Source organism: Periplaneta americana, chromosome 6 (assembly GCF_040183065.1).
Source record: "Periplaneta americana isolate PAMFEO1 chromosome 6, P.americana_PAMFEO1_priV1, whole genome shotgun sequence".
NCBI classification, from domain to species: domain Eukaryota; kingdom Metazoa; phylum Arthropoda; class Insecta; order Blattodea; family Blattidae; genus Periplaneta; species Periplaneta americana.
The window spans coordinates 48,062,007-48,073,481 of NC_091122.1; the positions used below are offsets into that span (position 1 = coordinate 48,062,007).

Genomic DNA, 11,475 nt, shown 5'->3' on the forward strand with positions numbered 1-11,475 from the left:
TATATATACAGTGAAACCTGCCTTTGCGGTCACTTCATTTAAATGGCCACCTGGCCAAAAGGCCAATTTTCTCTGGAACCAATTGGATTTTCCATAAGATCAGTACAAATTCTCTCTCCATTTAGCGGCCACCTCATGCGCCGGCCAGCGGCCGGGGTCTATTTGGATTGGAACCTGACTATAACAGTCACTGTACAACAAAAAATCTTTTCACGGATACTATCTGACCTATTTTTTCGATGGTTAGAGGACAGGGGACAATAGCTAAGTGTACAACAGTACACCCTCCATATCTTCGGGGTTAGTTGGTTACTGTTTATGACTCTTTTGTCACTATCCACTCCGACCCTGCACAGCTATAAAGTCTTACTCGTTTTAAAGGATTGAAACATGGACTTTTTCTATCGAAAATGTCACAGTATGTTTTAGGTCAGTAGTTAACCATTCAAATTTTTTTTTCCCTCCTCTTTCTATCTTTCTCTATTTGGACCAGCTTTTACGAATGTTTCTTCTTTTCATACAGGTTTTTTTTTTTCAGAGCCCTCCCTAACAAAACTTTAAGTTTTAAGAAAAAAGAGTTTAAAGGGGGGAAGTTGACAAAAGACAGAATAACCCTGCTGTTTTTTTTTTTTTTGTAATGCTGCAGGAGAAAAAGAACCACTTTAATGATAGGGAAATCACTGAAACTGAGATGTTTCAAAAATGTTGACATGGGCTTACTGGGGGTGAAGTGGCCTGCCAACAATAAAGCTTGTATGCATCATCATTGTTTGAGAATTGGCTATGCAATTTCAATTCGAAGATTAAACGACAAAATCGCAATGTGATCCGTGAAATTGGGGTTTCTTCCCCCAAATACACCACACCTCCAGTCCCTTGAACAAGGTATTATTCAGTCATTTAAACTGAGGTACCGCAAGCGAGTTTTGAAAATGCTAGTTGCCAAGAATGGAAGAGGCTGACATTAATATGCACGATTGTTGTACGTGCACAATACTAAAAAGTCAACGAAATTCAGTATTTTCATGCTGATTCATAAAAACCGCAACCTTAATCAAGCGGCCACCTGATAAAACGGCCATTTTACAAGGTAACTTCAGATGGCCGCTTTAGACAGGTTTTACTGTATATATATATATATATATATATATATATATATATATATATATATATATATATATAGTTCAGTTGGTAGAGCAGCTGGCTACAGAATAGAAAATCCAGAGTTCGATCCTGGGTGGTAACAGGATTTTCTCGCGATCAAAAAAAGTTATGTTTTATTTAACGACTCTCACAACTGCTGAGGTTATATCAGCGTCGCCAGTGTGCCGAAAATTTGTCCCGCAGCAGTTCTTTTACATGCCAGTAAATCTACTGACATGAGCCTGTCGCATTGAAGCACACTTAAATGCCATCAACCTGGCCCGAAATCGAATCGCAACCTCGGGCATAGAAGGCCAGCGCTAAACCAACTGTGCCAACCAGGCCAATGTCGTAATCAAACTTCCAGAACGGACTTAAGGTTCACTAAGTCTCCTATCAAATTGAGTACTGGGTTTTTACCCAGGGGTAAAAAGGTAGTCGAAGAGTACCGAGGTCAAAAAATGCATGATGCTCTACCTCCATGCCCCCATGTGGCTCATGAAATGTACAGCAACACCTTTACCACAATATTTTCAAACTATCTTCTTGTATTTACATCCCCATTTCGACATTAAGACCATTGCCATCAACCTGCTTACTTCTCTGCTGAGAACACAGCAACATTTCTAAGTAGCTCTTTCTCTCTCATCGTGACCGACTATCAAGTTACATGATAGCTACAATAATAATTATTAAACCTCAACATCAACAACACCAATTCATTTCATATTCTTTATTGTGACTGTTTGAATGAAAATTTTAATAACTTACTTTTTTTAATTCATTGGATGGTATGAAGACCTTCTTTTCATTTGAGTTAAGATTTGACAATGTCGCATTACTGGCAAGTGGTGTTGCAAATGTACTGCTCCATGACACATCACTCCCTTCTTCAAGCAAAGCTTCCAGGCTTTCAGGTATAGTTCCACTTTCCACTTGCAAAGGTACAACAGGACTCAATCTAAATGCAATTAAAGTATATTATTAAAATATAAAACATATATAAGACAAAGCTCTTCAAAGAGCAAACAGCTATGAGTATAACGTAAGCATGCTTATTCAAAATGAAGTTGACAACATTGCCTGATTTTCCTCCTGTGCAACTCTTAAGGCAGTAGCACATACTGTTATCTTCCCCTGTACGTATTTTAATCGATAACATTGTTAAATGGTATTTGGAACAGCAGTACTCGTGTCAGAATCAAGTTAGAGTATGATAAATGTAAAGTTTGTGCGCCATGTTTTCAATTCTGAAAATGAATACCACTAAAGGTATGAGATTGCACTCCTTTACTTACATTAAACAAATTTAAATTATCAAAGATGCAGAGGAAAACGGAAATCGTACTGCAGTCCGTAAATTTCATGTAAGTGAAAGTTATCTGAGAGATTGGAGGATCTTGTTTCAGAATAACTGTATTGAACTGTATTAATGTTTAACTGTTTTTAATTTGTCGTGAATACATTGGTTGAAAATTTTATTTTTGTAATTTGTTTAATCATTTTTTCATTTATTTATTTGCCTTCAAAACTGGGGTGCGCAGCTTATTGAAGGGCATGGGGTATTCGAGAAAATATAGTATGTGCTCATTAGTTACAATGGAGGCTTGAAATGTAGCTGAACACAAATCTTGCGTATCTGCAATATATTTCTCAAAATTCAGTTAAGTTTCCAAAGTCAAGTTTGCAGAGTTTCTTCCATTTCAAATATTTCTGACTTAACACACTGAACTTTTCAACATTCCTGCTTACTGTACTACACAACATAGTGTACTTTGAGAAGTAGCCTTATATCAAACACTAATTTTGTATGACTAATTCAGATACACTGTCCACCTATTTTTTTTATGTAAATATGTCTGCTCTGAAAAGTCGAGAGGAAGTGTAAGACAAAAAAATGTGTATGAGCCAGCACAGTACCAACTTCAACTGTAAATTGCTCAGCAAAGGTGAGTGTAACATAACCTGTATACAGTATAAAATAATCACAAAATAAAAAAATACCTTTAATAATATGTATTGCATTTAATTATAATTGCAATAGTTTTCCATTTATTTTTAGATTAATAAACAAAATATCTATATTTTTATGTGGTGGCCACGTTAAGCACTTGCCACTCAAAAATGGTAAGATGGATCTGGACATATTGCATACGAAATACGTATTTGACTGCCAACTTTCCAATCCATTTTCAAATTTCATCTAGAGGGTGGGCCAAACAAACGGGAGTTTTTAAATAGTGGAATGAAACTTTAGATACTGTATTAAATTAACTTTTATTATATGAAAATATAGAATATAGTATGCCATTTGCATGTAATCATTACTTCTTGAAAATGACATCCACAAATTCTCCCCACCAACATGCAAGCATTCTTGTAATCGCTCTTTGAAGTTTCTCATAACACTTCGCAACATTTCGACTGTAATGTTCGAAATTTCTTCACGAATTGTTGTCTTCAGTTGTTCCAATCTTTCGTGGTTTGTTTGCGTATACCTTACTTTTTTTTAGATACCCCATAAAAAGAAATAACACGCACTTAAACCGGGGTATCAATGATATGAATCATTCACAATATCTAAGTTGCAAACTTGCGATAAAAATCTATTGTATGCGTGAATACGGTATAAAATGAAGAATAACTGTTGATGACACTGAATGCATTTTTATTAGAACAGTATGTACATGATCTCTTGCTAAAACAAAGTCAGTGATTGACTTTTGTTTTGTGCACATTCTATGTCTGAGTTCTAAGTACACTCTTACAAGGCTTCGTACATTTTCAAGATTGCTGTCACTTATGCTATGTTCAAAGAAAGTTTTCACCGTCATCAGTACTTCAAGCATCTCTGCAAAGTTCGGCACAATCCCTGGTTCGTAATGTTCTTCTACATCTTCTTAGCCCAAAGATAATCATGGAGAGCAAAGATTTTATCCTTTCAAAGTAAAAAAAAATATCCATATGGGAAAATAATGTGTTGGGTCCATGATTATGTGATAAAATGGCAAGGCAAGGAATGACAAAGCCAGGAAAAAACAGTGTTATTTATATGGGACTATTTTTGGACCAAAACAGGAGAAAAAAAAAAAGAGGTGAGAAAATAACAACAGGAAAGATGCAATGAGGTTCCACTGTATTTCCTTAGGAACATAAGTATATGGAACTTGGGAGGAAATTAAACGCAGAATAAATATGGGAAATGCCAGTTATTATTCGGTTGAGAAGCTTTTGTCATCTAGTCTGCTGTCAAAAAATCGTTACAGGAGAATGGAGAAAGTTACACAACGCAGAGCTGCACACATTGTATTCTTCACCTGACATAATTAGGAACATTAAATCCAGACGTTTGAGATGGGCAGGGCATGTAGCACGTATGGGCGAATCCACAAATGCATATAGAGTATTAGTTGGGAGGCCAGAGGGGAAAAGACCTTTGGGGAGGCCGAGACGTAGATGGGAAGATAATATTAAAATGGATTTGAGGGAGGTGGGATATGATGGTAGGGACTGGATTAATCTTGCTCAGGATAGGGACCAATGGCGGGCTTATGTGAGGGCGGCAATGAACCTCCGGGTTCCTTAAAAGCCAGTAAGTATAGTATAGTATAAGTACATAGGTATATGGATGTGAAACTTGGATAATGAGGAAAAACAACAAAAATAAAATGAGAATTTTTGAGAGGAAAATTCTTAGGAGGATTAAGACTCAGCAACAACAGCAGTACGAGGAGAACATTTGATTATACAGAGTGACTTTTAAGTCCACCGATAAACTTCAGGGGGTGATTCCTGACTGAAAATGGTGCATAGAAGTTCATATCACCTTGTGTCCGGAAATGCATAGTTTTCATGGTAGGTGGCACTGACGACATTCATAACTTGCAGTGTGCATTTTGTGTGTTGCAGATAGTGTGATTTAAGCAACGTAGAAGCATAATAGTCCGATACTGATTCCAGGAACAAGCCGAGATGGTGTTCGTGTATGGCCGAGCAGGTGCAAATGGTCAAGAGATGCATGACCTGCTCGATCACCGGACTTCAACCTTCTGAATTTTTACTTGTGGGGGCATCTGAAAGGCATTGTGTATGGTAAGCCTGTTCCTGAGGCCACTTTGAACATGTGTTATGATATGGATGGGATTCGGGCCATGTACTGTGTGCCAGGGCTCTTTGTTTGATGTCGTTCTTCAGTGCCATCTACTGTGGAATTTATGCATTTCTGGACACAAGGTGATATGAACTTCTGTGCTCCATTTTCAGTCAGGAATCACGCCCTGAAGTTTGTCGGTGGACTTAAAACTCACCCTGTATATGAGTGCACTTTTCTGAAGACAGGACAACAGTGTTTCTATGGGAACCAAATGCTACCACACAAAGAGGTGGGTTAGTTCCAGCAATGGCCTTTAGAACAGATATATCAAATAAATATTACAATCATCAATTGTATTTTAGATTTTATGAACCTGATACGGTGAATGAAATCAAACCAAGAATAAGTGAATGACTGAAACATGTCATGAAGAAGGATGCAAATCCTTGTAAAGAACCAACGATTACCACCCATATGGAACTACAAGAATTGGACAATCCTCCACTAATACGGCCAGAAGAGGATGAGGAAGATCTTAGAACTGCGTCAGAGGAATAAAAAATAGGAGTGAAGAGAAATGGAGGATTATTCTCTAGTCAATCAAAGCCAGAAACAGGCTGCAGAGCCAGAAGAAGAAGACAGAGATCTGCACATTGCGTTATGCAATTTTTTACGACGTTCTCCACAGAAACTAATTGTTGAATATTCCCCAAATAATTCATAAAACACAATTACAAACTAATTGCATTAATTTGCTTTTCCAATCAGTATTAACACATCTACTGATGCTGCAACCAGTAAGAGTGAGATGTTAACAGAGAGATGCCACTATAGAGACATATATTTTTAGGTCCAGTACATTTTGTATAACATCTTCCCCATTTTCCCTGTATATAAACCTATGTATTTCTTATAGTTCTAAAGTTCTACTCACAAGCATGAGGTATGATAATAAAATAGCAGATAAAACAACCTAACACTCAAGTTGTATAATATCTTCAATTTAATTGTTACTTAGTGGTTCCATCTGACTTGTCAGAATAGCGTGTAAGAGGGCCTTAGACTAGAAATGTTTAGTTTAAATGTAGTTCTGTTTATAAGTATGCATAAGGATGTAATTATTTGACTTATTTCAACTGTTGTGTCAGTGAAGCGAGGTGAGTCAGTGAAGTTATGGTTTTACAGTGCAGTTAACAGTTCCGATCAGTGATAATTTATAGCATCAATGAAATGTGTTCTATAGTGTCAGTGAAATGTGTGCTAAAGTGTCAGTGGAATGCGTCATAGTGCCACTACAGAGAATGAGATGAGAGTAAAGTGAAAGACTATTGAAACTTATGTAGGGCCTATACATTATTATGTAGGTTGTATTGTAAAATTAGGTATTTTATTTCTGTTTTATTATTATTGTGTTAAATTGTATTGTGTATTCTTATTGTATTGTGTATAAAATTGTATATGTATTGTAAAATTATACTGTGTAAAAAAAAAAAAATCTGAAAGTTAGAATTTATAAAACAGTTAAATTACCGGTTGTTCTGTATGATTTGAAACTTGGACTCTCACTCTGAGAGAGGAACATAGGTTAAGGGTGTTTGAGAATAAGGTGCTTAGGAAAATATTTGGGGCTAAGAGGGATGCATGCTAAGATTAAGAGGGATGAAGTTACAGGAGAATGGAGAAAGTTACACAACGCAGAACTGCACGCATTGTATTCTTCACCTGACATAATTAGGAACATTAAATCCAGACGTTTGAGATGGGCAGGGCATGTAGCACGTATGGGCGAATCAAGAAATGCATATAGAGTGTTAGTTGGGAGACCAGAGGGAAAAAGACCTTTGGGGAGGCCGAGACGTAGATGGGAAGATAATATTAAAATGGATTTGAGGGAGGTGGGATATGATGACAGAGACTGGATTAATCTTGCACAGGATAGGGACCGATGGCGGGCTTATGTGAGGGCGGCAATGAACCTTCGGGTTCCTTAAAAGCCATTTGTAAGTAAGTAAGTAAGTATTGTAAATTTTATTGTGTAATGCTTATCATTTTATTGTGTATTGTTTATATTGTATATACCACTGCCACCGGGTGCTTGCCCACTTGCAGTGTAAATAAATACATACATAATTATACCTACTTTGAAAATTTGTATGGTGAATACCAATCCATCTCCAATGCTGATGTCTCACTGCTTTCAGGGCTGGCAACTGCTGAAGTAAATTAATTATATTATTTCAAGAACATAATCTAGAGCATGACATTAGAAATATTAACAGCAAATTTCCTACAAAATGTTTAGGTTTTGATCAGGATTGGCAAAGAAACTTTTTTTTTAAACCAGAAAACCTGTTTTTCTTAAACCAGTTTTCTTTTAAACAATGAAACAGCATCTGTTTTACAACATCACAATGACTTTATTACATGAATAACAGTAATATACTGATCTAAAAAGAAAGAAATAAACTTTGGAGGCTACATTTTTCTTTTTCTGACAGATTACAGATGATATATCTAAGAAGGGTGGGAAATATTTTTCGAGGTAATCGAGGATAGCATACTGAACCACATTAACCACATTATGTAAACAAATTTCTCAATCTTATTAGTTACTTTTTTAGACACGAAAAAATGCCATATTTTTAGGTTAGTTAATGCTTCCAGACGATTTGTTTTCTTTATAAATGCCTCACTAGTTATGCGAAGTTAAGCTTGCGAGGGTTGTCTACTGTCCAGGCTTACCATGAAGGTCTTTGTTGTGTAACACATTATCAAATAATTTATCGTGTATCCAAACACAATCACCTTTTTACATTAATAGGTTCGAATTTCACACTTAACTGTTTATGCTAGAGTATAATGATATCGAAAGATGTGCGTATAGTCTAAACTGACAGGGGTTTCATAGTACTCTCATTCATGAAACATCATATCGTAAAATACGTGAGATATTTATGGAAAAGGTATAAGGGCAAGGGAAAAATTAAATAGGGCATTATTTCTCTTGCATTTTTCTTAAATAAACATAAAAAAATTTGCATGTATACCCCTCCCACTCTGTAATGCATTTCATTTAAAGCGTGAAGAGATACACAATGCACATTATAAATTTACTGTTAGATTGGGGAGATTCCTTCCCAATAAAGGACACCTCCCAGATGCGGACAGATTGTTACGTCCTTTCGATGTCCATAAATGAGAGGTTTCACTGTATTCATTTTTCATAGAAGTGTTCCAGATGGAGTTACACCATTTGTGCTCTGAGCCACTCATATGGATAATTTCCTAGGAGACGGCATTGCACATAGATCAGTTTTACACTAAACCTAAACAGGGATTCTTTTATTATAGGATATCGCTTAATTTTCGTCAAGTTTGACAAACGATGTCGTCACAACATGGCGGTAGTTACGTCACAACGCAGTGATGTCACAACATGGTCGACATAAACCAACACGACGAGTACTGGTAAATAAAACTATCTAAAAAGAATAATCACACAAATTGACGATATCCCATTCTGGAACAGAGCCCATCCGCTGTTATCCAAAATAGGATATCAGCAAAACAATTTCACAACATTCCATTCTGGAACACAACCCATCCACTCTTATTCAAAGTAGGATATCATCAACACGATCCCATTATCTAAAAAGCAATAATCACACAAATCGAAGATATCCCATTCTAGAACAGTTGAAGATATCCCATTCTAGAACAGAGCCCATCCGCTCTTATCCAAAATAGGATATCAGCAAAACAATTTCACAACATCCCATTCTGAAATACAACCCATCTGCTCTTATTCAAAATAGGATATCATCAACACGATCCCATTATTTAAAAAGCAATAATCACACAAATTGACGATATCCCATTCTGGAACAGAGCCCATCCGCTCTTATCCAAAATAGGATATCAGCAAAACAATTTCACAACATCCCATTCTGGAATATAACCCATCCGTTCTTATTAAAAATAGGATATCATCAACACGATCCCATAAGTGAAATTTCGGCAATTCGACACTATACACAGCAGAGAAAACGCACTTATATCATTGAATTCACAGTATTCGACCTCATGTCACTGAGACATCACCTCAACTAAACCACTAACCTTCTCACATACGTCGACCTCATGTCACTGAGATATCACCTCAACTAACCCACTAACCTTCTCACATATGTCGACCTCATGTCACTGAGATATCACCTCAACTAACCCTCTAACCTTCTCACATACGTCGACCTTGTTCAGCCCTCCGTTTCACTCCTCTTGGGCCAGCAACGCACTCTATAGCCAAACAAATCACCAGTAGCACAACTGCTCACGAATTGAACAAATAATAGATTGATTTACACACCATCCAAACACATGCTTTACCGGTACACCATTCAAACCTCATCAGTACCAACCACCAAAAAAATTTACACTTATACATGGTGGAAGAATACTCTTCCCCAATCTAGCCAACATATATTCTCATAAACATCCTACCGATATCCTATAGCCATATAGACCCCCTAAACATACCTAACCTAACCCTTGATTAAATATTGCTTAAATAACTAATACAGGTTAATGTAAAAGTGGTCTATACATAACGACGTCTCCAAGCAAATTACTGATGTCGCAATGTATGTATGTACATCCAGATTACAAAGCTATGAAACACTCCTACCAGACACTTCATAATGCTAATAAAATACTTCTTACCCCTCCTCCTTTTTTTACTTGACGAATTTGAAGATATACTGGTGAAAGATTTCTTCTGCTTCCTTGTTCGAGGTTCAGAGTACGGTGTCTTGAATATAGGGCTTTTACACTCAACTCTTTCAATATTACAATTATTGGTCTCACTGCTAACAGACGCAGAAAATTCTGAAGCCTGGTCTTCACGCCACCAATCTGAGCTGGATTTATCTAAATCTGTATATATAAAAAAAGATGGATTATAAGACACAATGCCAAAACAAGATTTTACCATTTACCATTTTGATTACTGCCCTGCAATTGTATGGAAGAATCAATTTCAATAACTTCATGCGAACAGGTACTTCTGGTGATTTTGGAAGTGAAAATCCATGATACCGTCCAAGTAATTAGCCCTAATTAGTTGACACGTTATTACTCGAGATCGAAATCCGTTCCCTTTCCAGATCCTATAAAATACAGTATGCACGTAGTGGGCAAAAAAGGATATGACAGATTTTCTCGGTCATTTTCTCTACTAGGTCTACTTCTCTTTCCATTGCCATTTTTATTTCATAATTGTTTCGTTAATACCACGGCTCAGCGTCTGTGAATACGTATAGGCTTTGTTATATGTAGGTACTAAATAAAATCGAACAAAGAATTAGACATGTTGCCATACATTACATTTCGTTTGAAATCGAATTGGATATTACTTATATTATCATCACTAACATGTACACGATGTGCATCGAAAAATGATATAAAACACATTTAAAATGCAAAAATACAAATGACACAACCCAATGACATTACTAAAACATCTACACAATATTCCTTGAGAAGTCCGCATATAACAAGTTGCTAATTATTTATAGGAACTACCAAACAGTAAAGAAAAATACTGTCATGTTGAGAAAATACTAATATGCCTAAACATAAATACTGTTATTACCTTCAAAGTCATTTTGAAACAAATCAAACACTTCAACATCTTTGTTTATTTTCTCACAGAATTTACTGTCCTCCATACTAACATACATTATCAATGTACGAAGTCATTCATCGTTCACTTCTCTGATAATTCAGCCTGTCGAACAGGTACAAAATACAATACATCTATTTACATTTTTTCTCCACATACTTCCTAAAGCCACATTCCATTCGCTTGTTGCATTGCACCGATTTGCACATTCCGCATTATCGCGCCAATGTCATGACCAACACAGAAAGAAAGACAGTGTTGCCAATAAATTACTTGATAGTTGACATTTCCCGCCAAACGTAACAACGCTGTTTGCCTTAAGCTACGGTTTGGCTACGGTGATCTTCGCCGTCGATCAACGCTGGCGATATTCGCTGGGATTCTGTCCCGTTGATTTGAATGTGCATGGTTTCTTTACGGCGATGAACGTCAACGAACGTCGCTGGGCTCGACGAACATCGTTTGGCGTTTGGAGGCAAAAACCTGGCGATCATCGCCGAGAAACCAATTGTAAAATTACAGTAGGTTATGAATTAAATCATTTAATAACATGTGATTT

General features: G+C 36.5%; 1 protein-coding gene across 3 annotated transcripts in view; it reads right to left on the reverse strand.

The window, feature by feature from the left end:
• Window positions 1–11,125, reverse strand: part of LOC138701304 (breast cancer type 2 susceptibility protein homolog) — a 53,053-nt gene extending 41,928 nt beyond the window's left edge. For 2 of the 3 annotated variants that reach the window (XM_069828053.1, XM_069828057.1), the window contains exons 1-4: window positions 10,887–11,125; window positions 9,956–10,168; window positions 7,377–7,449; window positions 1,915–2,104 (exon numbers count right to left, since the gene is read on the reverse strand). In XM_069828053.1, coding sequence (XP_069684154.1) covers window positions 1,915–2,104; window positions 7,377–7,449; window positions 9,956–10,168; window positions 10,887–10,974 — 564 coding nt within the window. In that variant the 5' untranslated portion in view covers window positions 10,975–11,125. The remainder of the gene's footprint in view (window positions 1–1,914; window positions 2,105–7,376; window positions 7,450–9,955; window positions 10,169–10,886) is intronic. The other variant, XM_069828054.1, reaches the window with a different exon arrangement.
• Between the last annotated feature and the right edge of the window lie 350 nt (window positions 11,126–11,475).